This window comes from Chinchilla lanigera, unplaced genomic scaffold (assembly GCF_000276665.1).
Source record: "Chinchilla lanigera isolate Chin_1 unplaced genomic scaffold, ChiLan1.0 scaffold00012, whole genome shotgun sequence".
In the NCBI taxonomy this organism is placed as follows: Eukaryota; Metazoa; Chordata; class Mammalia; order Rodentia; family Chinchillidae; genus Chinchilla; species Chinchilla lanigera.
Window position 1 is genome coordinate 33,258,978 of NW_004955413.1, and position 26,965 is coordinate 33,285,942.

Genomic DNA, 26,965 nt, shown 5'->3' on the forward strand with positions numbered 1-26,965 from the left:
CTCACTCTCAAAAAGACAAAAAAAAAAAAAAGAAAGAAAGAAAGAAAGAAAGAAAGAAAGAAAGAAAGAAAGAAAGAAAGAAAGAAAGAAAGAAAAAGAAAGAAAGAAAGAAAGAAAGAAAGAAGAAAAGAAAATAGAAGACAGCATCATGGTGTGTGTACCTTGCCTGGACCCAAGTCCACAAGGACCCTCAAGGACAGCCCACAGGTACAGCACAGCCTTAACCACACCACACCTGCCTGTCTAGCTCGGCGTGTGCCCAAAACGAACTGACCATCACTAAGACCAAGCCAGACTGGAACTGCTGAGCCATGCCCAGGCAGCCTGCCACGCAGCCACACCTGGCCTTCTTCTCCAGCTCCTCCTCCAGGGCCTGCAGCCTCCTCTCCCTGTCCCGGAGCTCACGGGCGTAGCTGAAGTCCTCATCCAGCTCCTCCTGTCTGGCCACCAGCCGCCGCTACACAACACACAGTCTTGTTTGCTAGATGCAGATTCCAGGAGCCAGAACCCCCAGAGGCTGGACCCACCCACCTCCTGGTCCTTCACGAACTGTTCCTTCAACTGCTGAAACTGCTCTCGCTTCCGGGCGTCCAAGGCCATCTGTTCTGAGGTCTGCCGGTCTACAGGGGCGGGGTATGGTCAGGGGGAGCCCCAGCAGGGCCCCAGGCCCGCACCGGGGAACGTGGAGCCGTGCTCACCACTGAGTTCACGAAGGACCCTGGAAGCCGCCTCCCGGGCATGGGCAATTAATTCTTGTTTTGCAATTTCCATACGTAATTCCTAGAAGGTCAACCAACAAAGCCTCCAGTTCTTTCCCCTCCTCAAGCTCAGGTGTAATGTCCCCCACCACAACCCCTCCACAGAGGGCACAGGGCGAGGGTATGGGGTTTCTCTGGCTGCAGGCGCCTGACTCTCAGTGGGCAAGGACCAAGCCCCTCATGCTATGCCCACAGAGGGAGTGACGGGCTTGGAGAGCAGGCTCCCTGCTGCCCTCCAGAAACCAGGCTGGGGTTTTCCTGGGAATGGCCCTCGTCCACCATCCATGCCCTCTCGGAGCACACTGAAGACAATGGTCCACTCCAGCCACATATCCCTCTGAGCAGGCAGGGAGGCCACCTGAGTGGAGGAACCACAGGCCTGGTGCCCTGAGTTTGCTGTCTTGTCCACAGCCAGGGGCCCTGGGAAGCCACCATGAACTGCACAGTAGGCAAAGCCACCAACCCAGGGAAAAGGAAAAGAGCCCCTACCCTGGGCACTTGGCTCCAAGACACATTTCTGACACAGCTGGTGTCCCCAGCTGAACACCCACAGTGCCCTAAGGAGCCGCCCCATCTTGCTCAGCCACCCCCTGCACCATCCCAGCCAACCCGAGGCCTGTGTCTAGCACCTTCTCTTCCTTGCTGATGGAGCTGTGGTGGGCCACCCGCTCCATGCGCCCGACATAGACTGCGCAGTCCTTCTCAACCTCCTTCAGCTCCTCGAGGGAGAAAATCACCGAGATGCGCGGGACGGGGATGTCCGACCAGCAGAGGTAGTGCTGCCAGGGAGGGGCAACAGTGAGCATGCGCAGATGCAGGGACAGGTGGGGCTAAGGCACAGTGACACACAAGGACAGTCAAGTGCTTCTGCTTAGAAACTAAGCATCCCTAACCATAGGGCAGCATCGCCTTCATCAGTGATGCAGAGCAAATGTCCCCACAGAAGAGACATCAACAGCCCCCACCCACCACATGGGGCCTCACCTCAAGAGCTGCTGGCAGAGACCAACGCCAGATTCCCACAGAAACCCCTTCAGCAGAGGCTGAGAAGCCCCTGTGGGATCTCCCATCCTCCATACAGAGCCATATTTCTGCAACCAGGCAGAACTGTGGCCAGTGCCATCCCTGGATGGCCTGGCCTTCAGTCCTCCTTGCTGGTATGTGGATGCAGGGCCTCACCTGGGGACAGCAGAGCTTCAGCAGATTGATGGTCTTCCCACAGACATACACGTCATGTGCCACATGCCTCAGGAACACAGGGACACAGTCCTCCACATCTTTAGAAATGAGCACGTAACCATGGGTCCAGTAAGACTTGTCTACACAGGGTATAACACACAGGGCCTGCAGTCACTGTTGCCCAGTTCTTAGGTGCCAACCTCCACCCCGGCGGCCAGGGCCACCCACCTCTGCAGCCAAGGTACTCGTCGTTCACCTGTATCATGAACTCCCCATAAACGTCTCTGAAGACCCCGCTATACACCCAGTCATGGATAAACCTGCAGCAGAAATGGGGCAGTGAGGACACGGCGGGGGGGGCCTCCCACCATGATGCCCAGTCTGAGTCCTGTGTGGCCACCCAGCCAAGTACCCACCGTGTGTAGGGCTCACAGCTGGTCTTCAGCAGGGACAGCAGCACAGGGTAGTGTTCATTGCTGCAGTTGTCCAGCGCCTCCTGGTAGAGGTAGGACAGCAGCCTCACGCCCTGCAGAGGTAAAGGACAGGTTACTGCAAAGGCCTGCATGGACGCTGCCCTGCACGCAGCCAGCACCCTCTGCAGGGATGCAAACTACTCACGGTGGGAAACGAAGCCCTGGGCTCTCCTCCACCAGCCCCGGGGAGTATGGCACCAACACCACAGAGCTCAGCCAGGTACCTAGCAAAGGCCAGATCACAGGTGACCTGGGGTACAGGGCACCCAGGCAGGGCAAGACTGATGCCAAAGCCCCTGAATGTCTTCATGTTCTCCCAAGGGACTGGCTTCTGGCCAGATCCTCTCATGCTGCACCTGGCCCTAACTCCAGCTGCAGGTCCCCTTGCTGCCTGGAACAGGAATTCCCCCCCTCCCCCTCTCTCCCTTTTTACAATAGGGCTGGTAAGAGCTGAGGCCACATCCATGAACCTCCATGTGGGGGCCCAGTCCAGGCAGGGCCGAACCACACAAGGGCCATAAGTGGCTTTGAGGGCTGCATTCCACCCCCAGGCCTTCCGCCCAGCAGACCATCCCTGCCCCCAGACGGACTCCAGTCCCACACTGAGGCTCACCGGAGCTGCCGGCCCAGCTTCTTGAAGAGAAAGCCGATGGTGAGGAGGCTCAGGGTGGGAGGGGTGGCGAGGACGCAGGCTCCGTAGTACTGCAGGTACCTGCGCAGGCCACTGGTGAAGGCCTGTGGATGACAGCCAGCCAGGGACACTGCTAGACCCACATACTGCTGCCACCCTGCAGCCATGGCACAGGAGGACACTGGCCAAGAAGACAGGCCCAGAAGAATGCCAGCTCTGCCAGAACTACAGTCAACACAGCACACAGCCCTGCAGTTTCCCAGGAAGAGACGACCAGGAACAACCCCTGTCCACTACCCCAACAGCCTGGCCTGGCAGGAACTATGGCCCCTCCAGGGCCTGGGTACCCACTGTGACTGGTGCCCTACGGCCAGCAGCCTTGGGTCCCCTGGGGGCTTCCACACTCACTGCCCCTCTAGGCCGTGCACAGCCCTCCCTACAGGATCCACAGAGCCGGAGCCCACTGTAAGCGTGCAACAAAATGGGTTCTAGGAGGCAGGCAGGCTCACTTGGGGCACCTCGAAAGTCAAGGGCACCTTGCCAGGTTAAGTGTAGAAGTTCCACTAGGACAAGAGAAAAGGTGGAGCACCAGACTCTTCTCCAGAGTTGGAGGCATACCTGGAACACCAGGCCCCTGCCGCAGCAGGAGCCCAGGGCAGGCTGCAAGGAGAAGCAGCTGAGGCGCACATAGCAGGTCCCGTACGCGGCCACCTCTGACAGGATGCTGCTGATGCTCTCAGGGGAGGCACCCGACACATGGACGCCCTGTGCCACCACAAAGGCTTGAGCCGGCTACGGGCAGAAAGAGGACCTCAGAGGAGGCACCCAGACCCCAGCATGCTGCCACCCAGTCCTCCAAGATACACACGCAGGAAGTTCCACAAGCAAAAGGCACATGCCTCAAAAGCACACCCCACAGGGCCCCACTCCTAAGTAATGAAAGACAGACAAACTGGAGGAAGGTATACAGACACCTCCAACAACTACTTCCTCACAACACAGGATACATAGACAAATTTCCTTCGGGGAGACGCTTTTAAAGCAGATTTACTGTGGCTGGGCGTGGTGGTGCATGCCTGTAATCCCAGCACTCAGGAGGCTGAAGCAGGAGGATTGCCACAAGTTCAAGACTAGCCTGGGCTGCACGGTGAGTGCAAGGCCAGCCTGAACTACATGGCAAAACTATCTCAAAAAAAAAAACCACAAAAGCAAATTTGCTGCTGGAACTAATACTTGGGCTCCTTGGGACATGTCCAAGGGAAACAGTGAGAGGTGTAGAGACTTGTCACAGCATGTCCCCCTCAACACTGCTGATAGCTCCTGGGGTGGGAACAACCTGCAAGGCTCAGGACAATCTGTGGAACTCAGTGAAATCAGTGTGGCAGGGAAGTGAGAGCTATAAATGGCTACACTGAAAAAGAGATGTCAGATCAACTGTGAAAAGCAATTGACCCCAAAACTAGCAGATGGAAAGAAATAACACAGGTTATATCTGACAAGAAATAGTAACTGGAGACACAAGCGGTCAACTAAACCAAAAGCTGGCTTCTTCTTCCCTCTCTGTCTCTCTCTCTCCATTTCAGTGCTGGAAATTAAGTCCAGGGCCTCACACATGCTGGGCTCTACTACTAAGCTACACCCCAGCCCTAAAAGCTAGTTCTTTTAAAAGATTAATGAGCTGACAAACCTTTAGCTAGAATGAGTAAGAAAAAAAATGACAAATATCAAGTGTGGGTATAAATTCCCTATAATGAATATGATTATGTGTATCTAAAACGTACCAATAAACTTAATTTTTTTTTTGTCTTTTTTTGAGACAGGGTCTCACTATGCAGTTTAGGCTGGCCTTGAGCTCACCCTGTAGCCCAGACTGGCCTCGAACTCGCAACAATCCTCCTGCCTCAGCCTCCCGAGTGCCACCACACCCAGCTGCTAATAAACTTAATTTTAAAAAATGACTATTAATAAAAGCAAATTCAGATTACTAAAATTAAAACAATCAAAAAAATGTAAAATAAAAAAATCAAAGTGGGGACAATCCCACTGATTTAACAAAAATAAAACAAAAAATACCTAAACTGGGGGTGTGGCTCAGTGGTAGAGCACTCACCCAGCACACACAGTGCCCCGGTCTCTATCCCCAACATGAAAAACAATAATAACAGTAATAAAATGAAGGCCGGGCATGGTGGCACATGCCTATAATCCCTGCACTCACAAGGCTGAAGCAGGAGGATTGCTGTGAGTTCAAGGCTAGCCTGGGCTACAAAGTGAGTTCAAGGCCATCCTGAACTGCATAGTGAAACCCTATCTCAAAAAAAGACAAAAAAAAATTTTAAGTATAAAAAATAAGAAGAAGAAGAAAATAAAGCCGGGCGTGGTGGTGCACGCCTGTAATCCCAGCACTCGGGAGGCTGAGCAAGGAAGATCATTGTGAGTTTGAGACCAGCCTGGGTTACAAAGTGCGCTCAAGGCCTGCCTGAACTGCATACCGAGACCTTATCTCCAAAAAGACAAAAAAAAAAAGAAGAAGAAGAAGAAAATAAAATTTATCCAAATTGTAAAACAAGGAGCAAAATTACTTGTTTTTAGGTAACATAATCTTATATATAGAATACCCTCTAGAATGCACAAAAAAGTCTTCAGATCTAACAAATAAATTCAGCAGAACTGCACATTACAAAATCAGCATACACACACCAAAAAAGAAAAAATCAGCACACAGCTGGGCATGCAGGTGCACACCTGTAATCCCAGCACTCAGGAAGCAGAGGCAGTAGGATTGCCATAAGTTTGAAGCCAGCTTGGGCTACATAGTGAGTTCAAGACCAACCTGAACAGAGTGAGACCCTGTCTCAAAAAAAAAAAAAAAGCTGCATTTCTATATATCAGCAATGAAAAATATTTTTAAAAAATTAACAAAACAATGCCATTTACAATATCCATGAAAGAATAAAATAAGTCGGAATAAATTTAGGCAAGAAAGTAAAATACTGCCAGATGTGGTGGCACACATTTATAATCCCAGCACTTAGGAGGCAGAGGAAGGAGGATCAATGAAAGTTGCCGGCCAGCCTGGGCTATATGGTAAGTTCAAAACCCAGAACCTTGTCTTAAAAAAAAAAGTAAAATACTTTCATTGTACTTTGTACAGTGAAAACTACAAAACATTGCTGGGTACAATAGTACACGTTTGTAATCCCAGGTATTTGGGAGGCTGAGGCAGCAGGATTGCAAATTCAAGACAATTCTAAGCAACTTAGAATAAAAAGAGCTGGGGATGTAGTTCAGTGGTACAGTATGTGCCTAGCATACATAATGCCCTGGGTTCAATCCCCATCCAAAAAAAAAAGAATACTGAAAACATTTCAGAAAGGATGAGAAAAATCAAAACTCTAAATATATGTTTATGGATTGAAAAGACTAATATTGGAAAAGCAGCAGTAATACTAGAGACTCAATGCAATTCCTGTCAAAATGTAAAGGACCTTTTTTTGAAAAAATAGAAAACCCATTTTAAAACTCCTGTGTAATCACCCCCCTGCCTTTTTTCTGGTATGGGGAATCGAACTCACAACCTTGTGCTTGCCAGGCAGGCACTGTGCCGCTGAGCTAAATCTGCAGCCTCACTCCTATGTAATCTTGAGGCGGCAAATTAACAGCTGCAGGGCTGGGCACGCTCAGCTGCCCCCTCACCACACGCCACCTGGCAGCGCACACCCAGTGTGTGCAAGGCCTTGGGTTGGACCCGACCCACAAACAGCAGAAACAGCAAGTTGGAGGACTTGCACTTGCCCAGTTCTAAGGTTCCTACACAACTCCCGTCAGCCGCCTGTGTGAGACTGATGATGAGATGCACACAGTGGGGGTACAGGACCCTGAGTCCAGAAACAAATGCTCACGTTTACAGTCAACTAATTTTCTATGAGGACAAGACCCTTCAGGGAGTCAGGATGGTCTTGTCTTTTTTGTGTTTTTGTGTTTTAGAGACAGGGTCTCACTATGTAGCCCAAGCTGGCCTTGAACTCACAGCAATCCTGCTTCAGCCTCCCCAGTGCTGGGATTACAGGCATGTGCCACCATGCCCAGCAAGAACAGTCTTCATAAGCCATGGAGCTGGAAAATTGGATGTCTGGAGTGGAACGGATAGAAGTACAGTTTCTGCTGTTTCACTGAATCAATAAACATCTTACTCCAGCTCAATTTGTAAAAGGATGATAATAAACTAACACTTCAGAACCCAGAAAGGCTGACTGTGGCTGTGATCGAGGCCCCAGTTCCTCACCTGGCAGAGCGAGAATGTGGCCGATGCCACTCCAAGCAGGACATTCAGTGAGTCCTTCACTAGCTCCTGCTCTGTCACCAGCACGGGCCGCGGGGCTTGTAAGAGGCCCCCGCTGAGCACCTGCAACTCCTCTTGGCGGAGCCTACAGAACCTGTCAAAGGCGTCCCGTCCCGCTTCTGTGAGGTAGGGCTCCTCTCTGTGGCCAGGAGGGCTGTGAGGGACACAGAAAGAAGGGTGGTGAGCAGATGGGTAGCACACACCTTGGCCCAAGCATGTGTCCTCTTACGGCACAAAGAAATGGAGGAGAGTGACTCAACTCATACACGATATACACAAAGAGGCGCAAATGCAGTAACTCCCCCGCCTGTGCGCATCAGCCCTGGCTGCACCCGATCCCACTGGGCGATGCCGAGATCCAGAGAGTATCCACCAGCCTGGCCCTGCAAAACTACCCACAGAAGGCCCGGTGTCCTCAGAGTAACAACTCACTCAGAACAAAAGTGCTCCCATTAAAAACAAACACTGGGTTTATCTATCCATGTTAATAAAGCAGCATCCACAACAGCCAAAAAGTAGAAGCAAATTAAGTATCCAAAAACAATGAGTGGATAAACGCAGCGTGGCACGCTCATCAGTGGAACGTCATCACTCAGCCTTAAAAAGGAAGGAAATTCTGACACCTGCTACCATGTGGCTGAGACTTGAGGACACTGCACTGAGTGAACAAGCCAGTCACAGGGAGAATACCATACAACCACATGGACCGAAGTTCCTACAGAGGTCAAACCCTCAGGACAAAAACCAGAGGGACCTACTGAGGCCTAGGGAGAGAGGGAGGCCATCACTGGAGGAGACGGCATCTCAGATTGAGAACGAAATGACTGAACATTTGTATACAGGTGCATGTACTCAGCACACAGAACTGCACACCAGGAAAAGGGTTGGATGGAAACCCAAGCATGTATTTTATAGCCCCACATAAAAGGTACAGACTACTGCTGAACAGGACAGGTAGGTAAAGTGCCAATGGCAGGTGACTGCAGGGCCACCAAAATATGTGCCCTCGAGGGTGTGCTCCTGGGGTGACACTGAGCACCCTGCAGGGCACACCACACATGCTGCACCATACTATACACTCCCACTTCACCTACCTCACACACCACACACACCCACCCTCAGTGCAACTCTATTTGCATCCTGAGTCTCCTGGACACTGAAGGGTGCTCTCCATTTAAGATCCTAAATTTAGCCCAGGGCTGTGTTGCAGGCATATAGCCTTGCTACTTGGGAGGCCAGCTTTGGGCAACACAATAAGATGCCCTTCCTCCACTGCAAAAAACCTCGAGAACACCTCTCCTCCTCAAGAACAACTGTCTTCAAAAACACCTGTCCTCCTCAAGAACACCTGTCTACCGGGATGCTCCTCAGTGCTGATGCTCTGTGATCAGTTCTTTTCTCTACTTTTTTTAATGAAAAAATAAAGCAAAATTTCCTAACAAAGTAGAGGAGTAACAATAGTTAATACACTGTGCATCATAACCTTAAGGGTAGTTACTAGCCAAGCGTGGTGGCACACACACCTATAATCCCACTACTTGGGAGGCTGAGGATCCCCACAAGTTCTAGGCTAGTCTGGGCTACATACTGAGCTCAAGGTTGCTCTGAACTATATGGCAAGATCTTGTCTCAAAAAATAAACAAACAAAACAGCTACTCAGAGTACAAGACATAGATAAAAAAGACTCTTGCAAAGAAAAAGCAAACAGATAATAGCACAAAGCTTTCTTTCAATGAACTAAGAGAAACTAGTAGTTTAATGAATCAAATTATCATATAAATTAAAATATTTTTGAAACAACACAGTAGCTAATTTGAAGAATGCTTGGACTTCTCCCTACTTCCTTTTTAATCTACCATCTATTTTGCTCTTTATTTGTATATATATTTTGAGTTTATCATATAAGAGAAACCACACAATATTGAAGCCTGTGTGTCATACTTACTTCACTTAACATTATGTTCTCAATTGTATCCATTTACCTATGAATGCCTTAAGTTTTATCTTTTTTATGGCAGAATGGTACTCCATTATGTATTCCGTGACCAGTTCTGTGCTTTCAGGGGATACTGAGAAAGGATTAAATGCGTTTAGAGCAAGATGACAAGTGAGCTGTGAATGATCATGTCTCCTAAACAGTGACTAGAAAAACTAACAGAATACCACTAGCAAATACTTCCAAAAGACAACAGGAAGCTATCAGGTTAATCTTTAAACATGCAAGGGGCTGGCAGGAGCAAAACCATTAGATCTGCTTTGTGCACACAAGATAGGACTGATGCCCTAGAGAGTTCCAGGGCAGAAGTCCCTGGAAAGCCAGACAACTGCCAAGGGCACTGTACTGGGAAGCAGGGTACTGGCCATCCCCAGAGGAATCTGAGGGGGCAGGTGACCTCATCCAGGAAAGCCACCCCCAGGGCTTGGTGCCATGCACATACAGGTGCTGAATAACTGCCCCATTGAGTGTTCCTTTCCAGGAGACCCTGCAGGAGCCCCAGGGCTGCATGAAATGGCATGAAGGGGCCCTAGCCCTGACTATTTCACTGTTCCCCCAAGCTGGTCTCCCACAGCCTCACCAGCAAATGGGGTCTGAAGAGGGGTCCATGATCAAACATTTGGGACATGTATATCCTCTACTCCCATTCTGGGAGTTTTCAAGAGAAAACAGCAAAGACCTGGAGAAGTCAGTCCTGACAGCAGAGGCCTCAGGACTCAAACCTGCCCAGGGAGTGAGTGGCCACTCCATGGCCAGCAAGCTGCAAGAGCCAATCGAGAAAAGGCTGCTACAACTAGAACATCACCAGCAAAAGGTGCTACTACTGAGGTTTCTAGATGTGGAAGTCTCCTTGGTCAGCACCTCATGCCCAGAGAGCATCTCCTTCTGCCACAGAGCACAGGCTGCCAGGGAGCCCTCCAACACCAGCCCAGCAGATCTAGGGGCAAGGATAAACTGACTGTTCTGATTGGAAAGTGTGATCCTCAAAGGGCAGTGGTGCAGCTGGGACCTCCTTCCCCCACTGCACCTCTCCTGTTCCTCAGGACTTAGACAACATTGCATATGAAGTTAACTACAACTCCCCACCTAATTCTACCATAGCAGCTTCCAGAAACAGCTGCCTGGAATCACTGAGTAAGCAGTGCCTGCAGTATACCTGATGCCAAACTGCCATGAAGCATATGGCTGGAGGGACTGAAAGGCAAAAAAGGCTTACCATCCGATTCGCTCCCAGCACCTCTGCTTGCTGACCTCGTAGGTTAGCGCAGCTTCCCACAGGTCCACATCTGGAGTCACGCTTGGTTCAGACTGGGAATCAGGAGTCAAATTGGAAGCCGACTGGAACCCTTCATCTTCCCACTGATCCATGCTCTGAGGGACCTGGAGACCACAGAGAAGAGTAAACCTTCATCTAGTCATTTGTCTGAACATCTACATAAGACAGATTCCACAAACTTTATCCATGTGCTTCCACTTACTCACTATAGCGCCAGCCCTGATGTTTCCTCTATTTTTCTCAAGCACATATACATAGCATAATAAATCACTTACAGAATTAAAATACATTAAGGCTACCAACTTTGAGTTTTATATAACTTTATCTCTCTTACTTTTTTGAGACAGGATCTTACATGGCATGAAGGGGCCCTAGCCCTGACTATTTCAGTGTTCCCCCAAGCAGGCTGTCCTTGTAGCCCAGGCTGTCCTTGAACTCATGGTGATCCTGTTTCAGCCTCCAAAGTCCTGGGATCACAGATGTGAGCCACCACACCAGGCTTAAAGACCTTACAATGAAATGTCTTTCACCTGAAAGTTCCATTCTGGGGAAACATAAAATCATACTAGACACACAGCCGGGCATGGAGGTATACACCTGTAATCCAGCACTGGGGAAGCTGAGGCAGGAGGATCACCATATTTGAAGCCAGTCTGGGCTACCATAGTGAGTCCAGGCCAGCCTGAACTATATAGTGAGACTTTGTCTCAAAAAAAAAAAAAAATACTAAATACAAAAAAGTTTGTGTACACCAAGATGTTTGCCATGGCATTATTTATGTTTTGAAATGAGTTAAACATTTCACAGTAAGGAAATGACTACGTAATAACAGCATATCCTTAGCCAGGTGTGGTGGCACATACCTGTAATCCCAGGATTTAAGAGGCTGAGGCAGGAGGACTGCCACAAGCAGAAAGTCAGCCTGAGGTACATAGTGAGTTCAAGGCCAGTCTGAACTACCTAGCAAGAGGCTGTCTCAAACAAAACAAAACAAAAATAACAGTATATCTGATACATTCAGAAACAGGAATACTGAGTGAGCCACTCGTTTTCCTTCACTCAACTGTGGGTATACCAGTCTCGTGAATATCCATGTTTAAGCTTAGGAGGTCGTGATGCCCAAGATGGCAGATTATTAGTTCCAACACCAGTGAGAGACAAAATGAGAGACCACAAAGGGAGGAGTCTGAAGTTAAAGGTGTCTGACCCTTTAAGTACTGGAAGCCTGAGTTATGTGGGGGCTCTTCGAGAGTTCCTCCTCCTTCTGCCTGGTCCTGCTGCCATCCCATGATCTTCCATAAACGTACTTACTACAAGGTGTAGACTTGGCAATTATTTCCTCCCCATATACAAGAACCTGGACTATTTCAGCACACTCAACTGTAACATATCCTTTTACTGACTACTATAAAGCAGTAATTACAAATAACAATTTACTAACTAACTGAGGAAAACACCCTGTGTTATAAGTAGATTATACTGCATGTATACCATGAACAAGTATTTTTGTCACATGTGGATGAAATACGGCTTCCACAACTAACCAACAGATTTCTTCTTTTATTTTAATTAACTTAAATTAATTCTGCTCTACAAGGCAGAAAAAAAAAAAAAAAAAAAAGGCAAAAGAGGAGACTTAACAACATGCCCTGTAGGTTAGGTAAAAGGCTTTCGCCTGCAATTGGGCAGTGCCTCCCTGGGTGGGTGCCCCCATGCCCTCTCAGCACCTCTGCCATCGGACGACCTGGACTACAGCTGTTCTACCTTTACCAGGATACAAGAAAGGGCAAAGATAGCAGTTTCCAAACCCTTGGAGAGAAAGAAGGGGAGACAAACACTACCTTAATGGCCAGTCCAGAAAGGTCTGCGCTGTCTGGCACAGGAGGAAAGTCCAGCCTCACATCCATGTCGTACGTGCGGCTGTGGACAAAGGCACCGAAGAGCGAGACGCGGGTGTCTCTCTCAAACCTGTCACCACAGGGGTCACCAAATGAGAAGAGACCCACGGTGGGCAGGCCGGTGCCTGGCGCCGCCTCCATCACCTGAAGCGTTTCCTGGATCATGCTGTGACTCAAATACTCCTCTCTGGAGATGAGGGACTGAACGTCCATTTCAGACCCGCTCAGACCACAGCAGTCGTAGCCGCTGTAAGGAACGTTTCTCCCCGCGTGCTTGTTGTTAAAGAAATAGTCCCGCTTTCTCCGCAGGATTTGAGGGGGGCCACTCCCCGCCAGCTGAACCAGGAGTTTCAACACGGACCCCACCTCCAGCAGCGGACAGCAAGAGGCCGCCTCCAGCCCCTCCACCAGCTCCTCCAAGCGGTCAGCCTCGGGGCCCAGGCCGCCCACTCTCAGGTCGAAGGACAACATGAGGACCTTGTTTCTCACTGGGAGCTTTGACAGGTCGGGCCGCAGCGGACGAGCGTCCTCTAGGAAAAGATTCGTGAAGAGCGCGTTGTAGGCGACCCTCTTGAGGCCCTGCTTGGCCCGCCTGCGGTCCACGCTGCGCTGCCCGGGGCGAGGCTGCACCGCGGGCAGGAGGGCCTCGCACAAGTCGTCGAACAGCTGGGTGATGCTGGCCATCACCGCCGAAGGCGGAGGCGCGGGCGGCCACGGCCAGGCGACTCCTTACCCGAGCCCCGCGGCTCGGGACGCGCTCGCCCTCCAGTCCCCAGTCCGTCCCCTCACGGGTCGCCGACCGCGACGAGCAAACCCGCAGACGTGACTGCACGCGCCGGCCTCGACCCCGGACCGGCACAGGCCGGGACGCGGCGGAGCTTGAGGAGGGAAGGGCCGGGTTCGCTCTCCCGCCGCCTTGACGTCACAGCAAAGCGACGGGCCGACCGCCAGCACCGACGCGCAGGAACTACGTCACCAGACCAGCGGACTTCCGGCCCTCTAGGCCGGGATCTCGCCGGTGGGTGGACTGAGGTCCCAGTGCGGCTCAATAAAGGAAGCGAAGTCAGATGCTATTTAACGGGCGTTTACTGATAAGCTGGGAGGGACTGCGGGCGGGGCCGAGGTGTCGGGCCGCTCCAGGGATCGGCTGCGCGGCGCTCCCACGGTGGACGGCCCCAAAGGAGGGCCCGGAAGTGGCGCAGAACGGGCAGGCTCGGGGCCACCGCTTCCCTCCACCGGCTCTGAGACCGACACCCGCACCATCTCCCACCGCGACTGCAGCTGCGCTCGCAGGCTCATCAGGGCCTGGAGGTCCTCCTGAGAGGCCGTAGAGAAAGGGCCCAGGCTGGGCGGCGCCTCTCCATACAGACCCAGGGCCAGCGCCTGCGCAAGCTGGAGTGCAGATTCCTGGGACAGAGACGAGGCGGGGCAGTGAGTCCCTGGTTTTCCCCGCTACCCCACCTGCAGCCTTCTACCCTTCCAGCTCACCTCCCCAAGGAGAGCTAGAACTCGGCCGCTTGCCGGCCCCCGGAGCAGTGCAGCCAGAAGAGCCGCCTGGGGGTCCTGAAGGCCATGGTCGGGCCCCAGCGCCACCAGCACCAGGTCAGGCCGGAAGCCATAGGCCAGGGGCAGCACCAGGCCCAAGATGCAGCTCAGGAACCCTCCAGTCGTCTGTAGGGACAGCAGCAGGGCCCAGCCCCTCATCCAGGGGACACCTCCCTGCTGGCTTCTGCCAGCTCACTTCCCAACCTCAGAGCCTCTGGAGTCTGAGCAGGGAGACAGGAGAGGCAAGGGCCTGTGTGTGCGCCTAACCATGCCAGGGAGCACCTACCCTCCCCGCCCCCCCCACACACACACAGTCACTCACCCCTGGCAGTGGCACGGAGACATGGTGCGTGGACAGTATGGATGCTTCCTTACCCCGGATGTTCAGCCACAGAATTCTCCTTCAGGGAGAGAGGACCAGGGACCCATGCACAGGAACATGGACAGCAAAGGAGAATTCAAGGCCCCCAGTAGGGAGGGGACGGGTGTGTGCCTCTGGCCTGTTGTTCCCACCAGAGCCCCCTCCCAAACACCGGCTGAGGAAGGCTGCATTCTGTATTAACAGTGCCCCACCCACTGGGGCCTGCATTCGAAGGCCTGTCGCACACACATCCACCTGCACAGTGAGAGATATGTCACCTAGGAGTCGTACCCATCATCAACAAGGTCCAGTGGCCGATCCAGCTGTCCCAGCACCACACAGAGAACCCTGAGGAAGAGTCAGCCAAGGTCAGGCTGTGCGCCACACCACCCAGAGGCCATTCCCAGGACCCTCTCCATGTGGCTTTCAGGGAAACAGGCACGCATGGCCCAGGTGAGACTCACCTCTGAGCTCCAAAAGACAAAGCTTGGCAAATGGCTACATCCAAGGTGGCTGCTACAGCCCGTGCTGGAGCGACTGCAACTCCACTGCTTACCTGTGAGGTGAGGTAATAGCCAACTCTCAAAGCAGATAAACACCCATTCACTGAGCTACATTCCCAGCCCCTGTTATTTGAGATAGGGTCTCACTCAGTTGCCCCAGCTAGCCTCAAACTTGTGATCCCATCTTACTTTTCCAGAGTGCTGGGATTACAAGCATGAGTCACCACATCGAATTTATTCACACCATTTTCAAACCCTGACTACATTACTGTTACTGACCTCTTACATGTAGAGGTCAAATTTATTTCTGTAAACAAGATGCTTAAAACCAAAAAATGAAAGCTGGGCATGGTGGCGCACACCTATAATCCTAGCACTCCAGAGGCTGAGGCAGGAGGATGGTTGCGAGGTTGAGGCCTGGCTGGCATACAAAAATGAGTTCAAGACTAGCCTGAACTGCATAGTGAGACCCTGTCTCAAAAAAAAAAAAAAAAAAAATTATCCACTTTCCCTCTCTGTCGAAGAGCATCTCCCTGGGCTGTTCTGAGACTGATCCCTGCCCAAGGTAACACATCCCTGTGGTCTATATTCACAGCCCTCTTGGGTCCACAGCCCCTCCCCAGCAAACTACCTGCCCATCCAGAATCCCATTTAAGAGGTACAGGAGCTTCCCAAGTGCAGTGAGGGCCTCATCCTGAGCCAGGGACTCATGTGACCTGTGATGATGGGCAGGCCGGACACAAACACCAGGTGACAGCACATCAGTCACACAGGCACAGACATACACATGCGCACAGCACCCTCCCCAGCCTGCCCTGCCCACCTGACCCAGGCTTGTGTCTCCCACTTCGGGGCTGACTCTTCCTGATGCAGCACATCAGGGGGCAGAGCCCAGGTGGTATGTGGAGCAGTCAGGGCAACAGCCATTCGCACAGGGGGTGTAGGGTGTTGGTGCTGCTGGTCCAGGAGCCTCAGTGAAGTCACCTCTGCCTCTGCCTTACATACAGGATCCTTGGGCAGCAGCCACAGGGGTCTCCCCTCTGGGGAGTGGGTGCTGGTAGTCAGCACAGGAGACACACCTACAGGAGGTTCAGAGTCAAGGTGACTGCATAGGACCCCGAGGTGGCAGCCATAGCCCAGACCTAGGTTGCGCTGACCTTGCTGCTGGAGGCTTTTCCAGTGAGGGGCCTGCGCTGCCCGGACACTTTGGATGGACTCCAGGGCACTGTGGGGAGAAGCAGAGTGGGAAGTCCAGCCTGCCTCATACTCCAGGCCCTCCCACCTTCCGCCATTCTCACCTCTGACACGGTGCCATGGGCCCCAACAGGGCAGGTGTGGGGTCACCTAGCAGCGCCCGCACAGTCATGCACACTGACTGTGCCAGGGACTCAAGGTGGTAACCACCCTGGGGAGAGTGAAGACAGTAAAGGGAGGAGTGTCCCTGGGGTGGGCAGGGCACCCCACCCCTCTGGCCCAAGCACCCTTCAGCTGCCCCCTATAGTCACCTCTAGCACTGCACAGACACGGCCACCAGCTAGCACCTGCAGTAGCTGTGTGAGGTGGGCAAAGCACTCTGGTGTGGCCTGCATCTGCCCCTGGAACCAGAGCCACATGAGAGGGGGACCTGGGCCCAGAACGCCAGAGACCACCCCCCCAGCCAGGACAGGCCCTCACCTCCGGGTCCCCAATGGCTGAGTCAAATCCTGCCGAGACCAGCACCAGCTCAGGGTCAAACTGTGGGTGCAGAGGCAAAAAGAGGCTGTAGCCTAGGCAACAGGGAGGCCTCATTGTCCGGCTAGCCCTCTTGAGACCCGACTCTCAGAGGTCCACTGACAGCAGCTCACAGCCCTCCTCCTGCCTTCACAGTAGAACTCTGGGCAGGCATGAGGTCCACTGCCCTAGGGGACACCCACCTCAAAGGCCACCGGAAGCAGCACGTGCAGGAAGGCAGCCAGGTAGTCAGCGTTTTTCATCCCAACCTGCAGCATGGAGCAGGGGAGGCATCAGCAGGAAACCCTGCAACTGGACTCTGGGGTTTTCACCCTCTGGAACCTGGACTCTGGGGGGATCTAGTGGGATCCACCAGGCTACATTCTGGAGTCCTGGAGGTGAGGGGTAGGACAGGTACAGGCAGGAAGGTGGGCTGGGTAGAGGGTCCAGGGTTGAGGGCAGGCACCTGGTTCCAGGGCAGATTGACAGTGAAGCCACGGCCCTGTCCCTGCCCAACAGTGTCTGCGTCTGACTCTGGCAGGAAGGGCCAGAAGCGTCCATGCTCATATCGGTGCCAGGAGAAGTAAAGGACACTGCCAAAAGCCGGCCAGGCCAGAGGTCAGAGGTCAGAGGTCACAGCCTTTGGCCACCCCCATGACCCTCGAGCACATGGCCATCTCCCCTTTGGGTTTTTCCAAGTCACAAAAGGGGTTGCAGGGAAGGGTTGTGTCTCCAAGCTCAGCTCACCTTGGGTCATCCTCGAAGATATACTGGATGCCCTGGCCATGGTGAATATCCCAGTCAACAACGAGGATCCTGGGTTCAGATGGCAGTGAGGGTCATGGAAAGGTGAGACCTCCCACCTCAAGGCTGCAGCCCACTCAGGATGGGAAGGGACTGGGTGGGTCTAAGGCACCTGTTCTACCCCTGCCTGCCGGGTCCAGGTCCCCCCACTCTTGTAGCCACACACACACCTGTGCAGCCCATGTTTCCGCTTGGCATGTTCAGCTGCTATAGCCACATTGTTGAACACACAGAACCCATTGGCAGCTGCCCTCTGGCTGTGGTGCCCAGGAGGCCTGGGGGTGAGGGGCACAGCAAGGTCATCCTGTTCCCTCACAGGAGGCACCCACATGAGGCAGGTAGTGCTCACCTCACCAGGGCAAGCCCATTGCGTGCGGCTCCTGTTAGCACAGCATCTACCAGCTGCAGTGCAGCACCCACGGCAAGCCGGGCACAGTGAAAGGTTCTCTGTGGATAGGGGGTGCAGATCAGCCCCAGCCTGCCATACCTGTGCCAGGCTGTGGGTCACCAACTTGCAAGCACAACAGGCTAGGCTGGCCCTGGGATGCTGGTGGTAGCAGCAGGCTGAGCTTGCAGGGCATTGTCACACTCATGACCAAGGGGACACAGGCAGACAGGCTGTCAGTAACGGGGTACACATAGGCACTTGGATGCATATCTGGGTGGGTGAGCATGTACAGGGGTACTCCAAGGACACACCGGGTGGAAGTAGACAGCATCGAACTGTCCAGAAAGTGCCTGGAGCTCCTCTGTCCCCAGAGTCTGGGTCCTCCGCACTAGGGCCACGTACTCTGGGCTGCAGACGGTCAAGCAGGCAACCAGGTCACCAACAGGCACAGGGGATGGAGGGAGAAGGGGTTGGGGTTCCTGCCAGTGCCCAGGCTCCTCCCCACGGTGAAAGAGACACGCGGAGAAAGGGCTGTGTAAACAGGTGCTGATGGGGGTGTCCAGCTCGTGGGCTCCTCCGACCTGTGCACCAAGCTCAGTTCTGCCTCCGAGGCCTCGCGGGCTGCCACGCGTAGGCACCTCTGTTCCAGGCCACACTGCCGGAGGCCGCCCAGGGCTGCAGCCAGGCGCTCAGGACACTCGATCTTGCACTCCGGGCTGGGGCAGACAGAACGCTCAGTGTCCTGAGTTCCCTCGGCAGCCCTACCCCCACTAGATCACACTTACTCGTCCCAGAGCAGCCGGGTGGCCATCATGTCCTCGTGATACACGAGAGCGGTCCCCATGGATACACTGTGGTCACTGCACTACGCCTTCCGCTGACTGCACGGCCTGCTCCCCCAACCCCTGCAGCCCGGGGGCAGCTCAAAGCCTGGGAATGAGCTCGGAAACGGGGCCAGCGCGAACACACAGGCCCGGGGTGCCCTGGGATCCCAGGAGTGGCTTCCTGGTCAGGTCCCGCCCAGCCCCGCCCCCCCACCTCGTAGCACTGCCCCGCCGCAGACTCCAGACAACTCCGCCCCCCGAGTGCCCGCCCAGTGCCTGCTGGGACAGGAGCCTGGAGGCCTGGGGTCCCTCCTGCGGGCTGTGTCGGTGGCCTTCCACCCGAGACGTCCCCGGCTGCGGAGCGGCCCCGGGGGCCCCCGGCCCCGAGAGTGCGGAGGGGAGCGGGGGTGCGAGCGCTGCCTGGGCCAGACCGGGTCAGCACCGCAAGGCCCCCACAGGCGTCAGGAAGGGACGGCCTAGGTGCGACTCGGGCTCCGGGAAGACTCCCGACGGAAAAGGCGGTGGGAAGCAGAGGCGGGACAGGGCCGGCGGCCGGACGCAGGATAGGGGACAGAGCGAGGCGGCGGGGAGGACGAACGGTGCGCCGCGCAGCGCTGAGGCGAGGCGACCCGAGGCCGCACCCACGAGGAGCTCACACCCAAATCCAGTGTCCGGCCGCGCCCTACACCGGGCGCGTGCCAGGTTCCGGCGCTCAGCGCGCGCTCATTGGCCGCGCGGGGCCACGTGCCGCGCGGGGCGGAACCTGGGGCCCGGGGACCTGGGACCGCGCTGCTTTTGCCGGTGCGAAGGAGCCGGCGGAGGAGCCAGGCTGCTCCCGCCCTCGGTCTGTCCTCTCCGAGCCAGAGGGGCCTCGAACGACCTGCAGGGGACGCCTCACGCTCGCCGGTGCCGCCCGGGGCGGGCTCGGGGAGTACAGAACCCGACCCTGGGCGCCGTCCATCAGAGGCTGTTTGTTTGTCCCCTCCCTACCCAGAACTTTGTTCTGGAGGGGACGTGGGCAATCAGTGGGCTGCGACCCCATGCGCCATCCCTGGGTTGGGCTCCAGGAAGGGCCCGCACCTTACTGAGATGTTCTAAGGGCCCTAGGACAGGGCGGGGAGGTGGGCACCAACTTCCTAAACGGAGGGAGGAGGCGAGCGCGGGAGCTGCATGGATCGGAGCCACCTCATTTGTACAGGTATTAGCTGGGCTGAGCAGTGCCACGGCGTCAGGCTGCACACTAGAGTGGGAGGTCCACCAAAGGGTTTATTTCCTTCCTGGTGGGTGGGCACAGCAAAGGGCTAGTTTGTGCCCCAGGATGGGATGCAGGAGTGTCCACAACGCCCCCACACATTCCAGGGGAGCCAGTGTCCCTGAGTTGGTACCCTGAGCCCTCCCTCTCCTTCCTTCTCACAGACTGCCAGCCTTGAGGCTTTCTCCAGCATCCTGGTAGAGGGAGCGACTGCCCCAGGGGCCAGAGGCCAGCCCAGGTTAGGCAGGGTCCTGTGCAGAAAGCGCTGGAGCACGGATCAGGAGAGTCCGCAGGTTGAGGGTCTATTCAGCCTCTCCAACCCCCAGCAAGATAGGGTAGTAACCAGGGTTCCTCTCCCAGGGGAGGCCAGCGTGTGAGGCCCCTCGCCAGGGTCCTTATGGTGTCCCTGCGCCACCCAGAGGTCTTCACAGGGCTGTCTCCTTGGTGGCCCTGGCCCCCAGCTGCCTGGGAGGCTTGAAGCTGAGCACTTCTTTATAAGTGACACCTGCAGAGGGTGAGACACGGGACAGTTGCCCTTTGTTTCACCATGGGCAGAAGCCAGGGCTTCCTGCGTCTTTCCTCTAATCCCAACTGGCCTAAAAAGCTGCTTTTCTCAGGAAAACAGAAGGTCCAGGGGCTCCGGCCACAGTAAAAGCAGGATCTCCCAGCCACAGTATGTGTGGGTGGGGACCACAGACAGGAACCTGCGGCCTGTGGTTTTGAGTTATCTTGCTTGGCAGCAGAAGCCTTTCATCACACAGAAGCGAACCCATGACACAGCAGAGAGGCAGACAGCCCCTGGTAGAGGTGCAGCAAGCCCTGATTGGAGGGCCACAGCCTTCCAGGCCCTCTCACTCCAGGTACAGGGTTGTGGCCCTGGCTCTGCGGGTGACAGAACAAGGCCTGGGATCCAGTGGCATGGCCCAGTGCTGAGTTGCACCCTCAGACAAGCCAGACCCTGGGCTGAGCTGCATAACTGCCTGCTATTCCAGAATAGTTTGGGGCTTGGATGCAGGGGCGGCGGGCTTCCTGAGCCCATTGAGGCCAGTCCTCAAAGAGGAAGAGAAGGCCCTCAGTATAAGAGGTGCAGCTGGCACACAGCCCAGGGTGCAGAGCAAGCCACCATGGTGGGGTGTGATAGCTCAGAGGAGCTATAAGGGGCAGGCTTGCCCTTGCGGGCAGGACAGGAGCAAATGGGGCAGGGGTCTTGGAATGGGGCAAGAAGAGACAAGGACAGTTCAAGAGGTGTGAGCAGAGGCCTGCCGACAAGTGAAGGGAGCTCCAAGCTCTCTGGCTTAGATACCGGGGAGGCTGGGCCACTCGGAGAAGCCAGGGGGCACTGCTGCTCTAAGCTCAGAGCCACTCCAAAGCTCCTGGGCTCATGGGGACCAGCCCTTGTACCAGGCCCTACCAAGAACATCCTTTCCACTGCCTCATACTCCAGCCAGAGGTCACGTTGGCCAAGCTGCACAGCCCTGCACTCCCATCCGCTTCCTCACTGGACCTCCACAGCGTCTGCACGCAAGCCCTGCCCACAGCCCCAACTCACGCTTCCACTCGTCCAGGGTGCGGTCCACGTCGTCAAAAGAGTCATCATACTTCTGGGCCTTGGGCTCGTCTTCTGTGTCGTGCAAGGATTCAAAATAGGGGTGGGCCAGTGCCTCAGCCGCTGTTACTCGCTGCTCTGAGTCCAGCACCAACATCTTCTCCAGGAGGCTCACAGCTGGGGGCAGCCACAGGCCAGGTCACAGGGAGGCCTTGCGCTCAGGGCCCCCGACTCCCCCACCAGCCAGTCGTACCCATGGGGCTGGCACTGGTCAGGATAGAGGCAAAGTCCTTCTTCTCCAGCTCAGGAAGGCCCTTCATGTAGTTCTTAGCCTGTGCAGGAGAAGAGTGAGGGGCCGGGCCCAGAGCCAGCTGGCTGGCCCACCCAGCCCCCCACAGACCTCTGCGCTCTGTAGTTTCTGCACAAACTCAGCAGGAGGTGTCCCTGTCACCTTCATAATCTCCTTCAGCTGGTCCAGGTCTGCACCGAGGTCAGGAGCACAGCACAGGGCCAGAGGGCAGGACCCACACCCGCACACCCACACACCCACCTACCACTCAGGCAAGAGCCCCGCAGTGCCCCAGTGGGAGGATACGATCATTGCCCTTGAACAGGGTCTTCCCTGTAATCATCTCCGCCATGATGCAGCCCACTGACCAGATGTCCACTGAGACAAGAGCCCCGTCAGCGTCCCATGGGCAAGGGGTGGCATGCACAGACATGAGGGGTAGGGTGGGGGGACAGGTAGGGAAGGTTTGCCCTGCCCACACTCTCCCTGGGTTCCCACCCCAACCCGACAGCCTCCTCAGGGCACAACCTCTGTGGGCCTCCCTATCAAGAAACAGGGAGCTCAGGGGCAGAGCTCTAGCCTAGCACATGTGAGCCCCTAGGCTCCATCCTTGGCAGAAGCTGAAAACAAGAAAGGAGGCAGGTTGCAGTGCAGAGGGCCCTGGACTCTCTGGGGGGCCCTCACCCGTCTGCGTGTAGTGCATCCAATTCAAGATAACCTCAGGTGCCCGGTACCACCGGGTCACTACATATCCTGTCATCTCGCTGTCTGCCTGTCGGGCCAGGCCAAAGTCCAGGATCTGAGGGAAGAATTGGGGACCCAAGGAGTGGAACAGGCAGCGTGGTCCCAGAGAACCCAAGGGGCCTGGGCTTCTGCCACCCTACCAGGGCTCAAGTTCAGGACCCTGGACCCCAAGGTTTCTCCCTGGGTCCTCCCAGTGGCCAGTATACCCAGATGGACCCACTCAGGGACAGGTGCCAGGGTTCTCCTCACCCTGCTCCACCATCCCCAGCTCACCTGGGTCAGGCATGGGAGCTGGTGTGCCCTCCACCTCACTGAGGCAGGTATAGAATGTGCCCAGTGCCACTCCAAGTGCCTCATCATGCCCCATCACCTCCTCAGCCTGGGCCCAAATGCCCTGGACCTCTCCTTCTGCTTGGGCCTGAGCCTGGCAGGTAGAGAGGACCCTCCGCCCCACCCTGGCCACCCTCCCCTCCCAGCCACACCTTCAGCTCACAGTCCTCATTCACAGCCAGGTTGCCAGGCTTCAGGTCCTAGGCAGAGGCAGAGGAAAGGTGACCACTGTGCCTTATGACTTGAGCACATGCAAGGCCAACGGCCAGTACGATACCCACAGGGGCCACCAGACAGGGCCTGGCCCTTTGCCCCTACAGCCCTTCAAGGGAGAGTGCAGGGGCTGGGTCCCCAGGGGTTGCTTACAAGGGACCATTCATGGGACCCTGTGTGCACCCCCAAGCAGACCCCACTGTACCCTTCTTACATGCAGGAAATGGAGATGGGGGTGGAGCCCCTCACGCTCACAGCCAGGGAGGAGGACTTACCCTGTGGATGACACCAGCAGCATGGATATACTGTGGGGAACAGCCAGCAGCCGTCAGTGCAGGGACCCCAGCCAGAGCCCTGCGGCCCCTTCCCACGCGGCCCCACAGGCCCCACCTTCAGCCCCTTCAGAATCTGATACACGAGGAACTGGATCCGGTCCTCACTCAGCGTCTCATGCTTCATGAGCTTGCCAAGGTCAGTACCCATGAACGGCATCACCAGGTAGCTGTAGGAAAGGGCTGGGGGCATCAGTGGACAGGGCCTGGCCGCGGATCTGGGCCAACGCCCACAGGGCCCAGGCTCAGACCCCAGAAGATCCCATCCCAGCAGGAACTCCCCAAGTGCCCCCTGCAACAGCCATCCCCCTAGCCTTGCGGTTGTCACCACCCCTACCATGCTATGCCGGGCTCTGTCCACCACTGGCCCCACCTGTCACTCAGAACAACCCCACCTTTCCAGACATGTGCCCTCCACAGCTACTCCAGCCCCGTCCCCAGCACGGAGCACTACAGTGTCTGGGCGTCCAGCTGAAGCGGGCAGCAAGAGGGCCTACAGAGGGACCCTTGAGTCTAAACTATGGGCTTGCAGGTGGAGGGGAGGATGGTGGAGTGGTATTAGCAACCCCAAAGGACCCTGGTGTGGGCCTTGATCTCTGCCAGCCAGGCAACAAGGAACCTGCTGCCCCTCCAGCCCCTCCCAGCTCCACCCTCGGCTTCCACCAGCAGCAGGGTAAGTCAGGTGGCCAGCGCAGGGCAGGCTCCTCAGGCCAGGGGCAGGGTAGGCCTCCTGGCTACGTCTGCCCTCTCTGCCAACAGTCAGCAGCTTTGGTTTCAGGTCACGCACTGGTGCCAGGGTCCCAAGCACGGGCCCTGCCTGTTCATAAACACCAAGTCCAAGGTTCACACCTCCAGCACTTTGAGGGGCCAGGTGTCAGTCATGGAGACAGCAGAAGGCCCCAGCTCTGCCGGGGCTGCCAGGGTCCTTGGACCTCAGAAGCAGTAGGGGTGTAGCGTAGACTGTGATATAAGGCAGCCCCCAAGCCAACCCAGAACCTGAAGCCCCCACCCCAGAGCCGCTCATGCCTCCCCCAGCCTGCCTGGCAGGCCCAGGTGGCACTCACAAGTCTGTAAACTCATCCAGCGTCTCATCAGGAGTGAACACATCCAGGAGCCCGATCACCTGGAGGCAGGGTATCGGGCAGAGTTGGGGGCACACCAATGATATAGGGATCAGCACCACCCCCAGGGTGTCCTTGTCTGTGCCCAGTGGAATGTGGCCCAGCCCTGGCACACTTGCCCACACACAGACTATTTTTGGATGGTGACAGCGAGGATCCTCTCAGGAAGGGGCAGCCCCACGTCTGGGCTGGCTCCCAGCAGTCCCAGAGCTCCAGCCCTTTTGCCTTCCCTCTGCCTTGTCCTCCCCCTAACCAAGCTGGCCCAGGACCAGGCTGGACCCCTGGGAAGAGCCAGCATCTAGTAGGTCCCTCCTGAACCGAGGTCAGGCGGAAGCACTGTGACCAGCCAGACCTGGGCACCTAGGGCCCCTGGTTAAAGGAGATGGACATCAGCCAGCCATTGTGACACTGGCCACCCTAGGCCTTGGGGGTCACAGGGTGTGCAGGGGCCCTGAGAAGGGCTGTGCATGGAGCAGCTGGAGGGGCAGGTGGGTGTGGCAGCAGGGTCACATGTACAGTAGCCAAGACTGGAGAGAGAACACCTTGAGTTTGAGGAATGGGAAGGAAGGCCAGGTGGCCAAGGCCCAGGCCAGGAGGAGCCAAGGAGAGGGCAGAGGGAGGCCAGGCAGGACTCTTTCTCTCTCACACACACACACATGCATACACACACACACACATGCACAAAATCTGCTTTGATTCCAAGAGCCGTGGAAGGGTTTAAACCAGGGTGTGACAGTGAACATGAGCACCTGGCTGCCTTGTAGGCACACGGTGGAATGAGCAAGAAAGGACAGGAGGTAGAGGGCAGCTGGGTGACCACATGAGGCCAGAGTGCAGGGAAGAAAAGGGACTGGTGGAGGCCCAGGAGTGCCCAGCAGAGCTCCAAGACAGGGAACCAGGTCCTGAGGCTGAGGCAGTTCTGTTGGTGGGACAAGACTTCTGCACCTCTGTGATAGAGACAGAGGCCCAGAGCAGGAAGAGAGGAGGCCTGAAGTGGCCAAGGGAGAGCACACGGCAGGACTGTGTCCCCAGCGAGTGTGGCACTCAGCCTTGCCAGGCCCCAGTTTCCCCATGGGACTGGTGGCCAGAGCCTCCCAGCTCAGGCTCAGGACATCCTGGAGGCAGCAGTGCCTCACTGCATATAGGGCGGGGGCCTAGTGGGGAGAGTAGGCCCCGAGCATGACCCCAACACAGTGTGGGTGGCCCTAGCTGGAGGGGAGCAGTGACTGAGGGAGCCCAGAGCCCTTGGCTGGACAGGGACAATGGACAGGCAGAGGGGGAGGCACTGAGGGGCATCTGGGGAAGATGACACCAAGGATGGGGAGCCACCTTACAGGGTCAAGGCCCAGCTGTCAGGTGTAGGTAAGGAAGCCTGGCCACAGATGGACATCATGCAGAAAGGGGGCCACACCCAGGGCCAGGGCAGACATGGGTGCCTAAGAGAACAGGGGACCACAGTAGCCAAGAAGGGCCAGGAGCCACAGGGGTCTGTCAACTGTGGGCACAGCACTTCATTCTCCCAGGGGACTGGCAGCCCTAATAAGCCAGGATGTGGGTGCCCAGACTGAGGTGGGAGGGACTGAATTCATGGCTCCAGGAAAAGCAGCAAGAAAGAGCTCCCCAGAGAGAAAACCACTCTTACAACCAGCAGTGGCCACCGGGAGGCCCAGGGACAGGGCTGTGGTACCCCACGGACAGGGCTGGGAATGAGACCCACCCCAGACCTGCAGTGATGGGGATGCTCTCCAATGCCCCCTCCTAAGCCTGCTTCACTCACAACCCCTAGGGCAGTGATGGCAAACCTTTTATAGCTTTCAGTGACATGAACAGCCCGCTGAGGCACGGTTCCCCACACTGCCTAGGCTCTGCTGTGGCAGTCACAAGGCCTGGCCTTGACCTGTATTCCAGGGGACCACTTGCCTCAGGAGAGGGCCATCATCAGGGCTGGAGGAGGCCTGGCGTGGGGAAGAGGCAGGTGCCCTTCCAGGAGGGCTTCCTCTGCCCAGGAGCGCGCTGTCCCACCACGGGGACAAGGCCCAGATATGATGGGGCGGTGGGAAGGCCAGGTCACAAGTCACTGTCACACAGAGAGTGGCCCAAGCCCGGGGCCACCCACCAGCGTGAAGACTGGAGGACCCCTGGCTTGGGCAGGTCACTGCCCCTTGGCCCGACCTGGGCTGGGGAGCCAGACTCAGGCCCAAGCCAAGCCGCGGGGCAGGGGCGGAGTAGGGGTCTGGCCGTGGGGTCCTCACTCCCTCCTGGTGCGCGGGCGGCCTCGGGCGGGCGCGCGCACTCACGTTCTCGTGGCGCATGTGCTTGAGCAGACGCAGCTCGCGGTAGGCGCGCTTGGCGAACAGCTCGGACTGGAAAGGCCGGTACAGCTTCTTGATGGCCACCTTGGCGCCGGAGCGGCTGTCCACGGCCGAGCTGCGGGCGGGCGGGCGGGGAC

At 56.0% G+C, this 26,965-nt stretch overlaps 3 protein-coding genes across 4 annotated transcripts in view; all 3 read right to left on the reverse strand.

Moving 5' to 3' along the window:
• Tubgcp6 (tubulin, gamma complex associated protein 6) overlaps positions 1–13,616 on the reverse strand; it is a 20,176-nt gene extending 6,560 nt beyond the window's left edge. Inside the window, exons 1-13 of the mRNA XM_005379671.2 lie at positions 12,498–13,616; positions 10,597–10,760; positions 7,327–7,537; positions 3,660–3,833; positions 3,024–3,145; positions 2,556–2,634; positions 2,354–2,463; positions 2,166–2,257; positions 1,938–2,077; positions 1,388–1,537; positions 699–780; positions 532–620; positions 342–457 (exon numbers count right to left, since the gene is read on the reverse strand). Coding sequence (XP_005379728.1) covers positions 342–457; positions 532–620; positions 699–780; positions 1,388–1,537; positions 1,938–2,077; positions 2,166–2,257; positions 2,354–2,463; positions 2,556–2,634; positions 3,024–3,145; positions 3,660–3,833; positions 7,327–7,537; positions 10,597–10,760; positions 12,498–13,238 — 2,270 coding nt within the window. The 5' untranslated portion in view covers positions 13,239–13,616. The remainder of the gene's footprint in view (positions 1–341; positions 458–531; positions 621–698; positions 781–1,387; positions 1,538–1,937; positions 2,078–2,165; positions 2,258–2,353; positions 2,464–2,555; positions 2,635–3,023; positions 3,146–3,659; positions 3,834–7,326; positions 7,538–10,596; positions 10,761–12,497) is intronic.
• Positions 13,617–13,622: 6 nt separating this feature from the next.
• On the reverse strand, positions 13,623–18,916 carry Hdac10 (histone deacetylase 10). 2 transcript variants are annotated; one of them, XM_013511371.1, is made up of 19 exons: positions 18,651–18,916; positions 18,447–18,581; positions 18,177–18,273; positions 17,827–17,924; positions 17,648–17,752; positions 17,421–17,489; positions 17,140–17,266; positions 16,877–16,942; positions 16,638–16,697; positions 16,469–16,558; positions 16,262–16,368; positions 16,121–16,188; positions 15,787–16,042; positions 15,595–15,679; positions 14,925–15,016; positions 14,752–14,808; positions 14,422–14,500; positions 14,043–14,225; positions 13,623–13,961 (listed from the first exon to the last, which is right to left on the reverse strand). In XM_013511371.1, the coding sequence occupies exons 1-19, from the start codon at positions 18,707–18,709 to the stop codon at positions 13,629–13,631; spliced, it is 2,166 nt and encodes a 721-aa protein (XP_013366825.1). In that variant the 5' UTR covers positions 18,710–18,916; the 3' UTR covers positions 13,623–13,628. The 2 variants fall into 2 exon arrangements, with proteins under 2 accessions (XP_013366825.1, XP_013366826.1); XM_013511372.1 differs by lacking the exons at positions 17,827–17,924; positions 18,651–18,916 and having other exon boundaries at positions 18,447–18,537.
• A 1,019-nt stretch (positions 18,917–19,935) lies between these two features.
• On the reverse strand, positions 19,936–26,943 carry Mapk12 (mitogen-activated protein kinase 12; the record flags this gene model as incomplete). The annotated part of the gene is given in 11 exon segments (XM_005379550.2): positions 19,936–20,446; positions 21,491–21,664; positions 21,741–21,819; positions 21,888–21,967; positions 22,083–22,154; positions 22,461–22,575; positions 23,003–23,050; positions 23,339–23,368; positions 23,454–23,565; positions 24,460–24,518; positions 26,814–26,943. Coding segments are annotated over 11 exon segments (979 nt in total), but the record flags the coding sequence as incomplete, so codon positions are not given.
• Between the last annotated feature and the right edge of the window lie 22 nt (positions 26,944–26,965).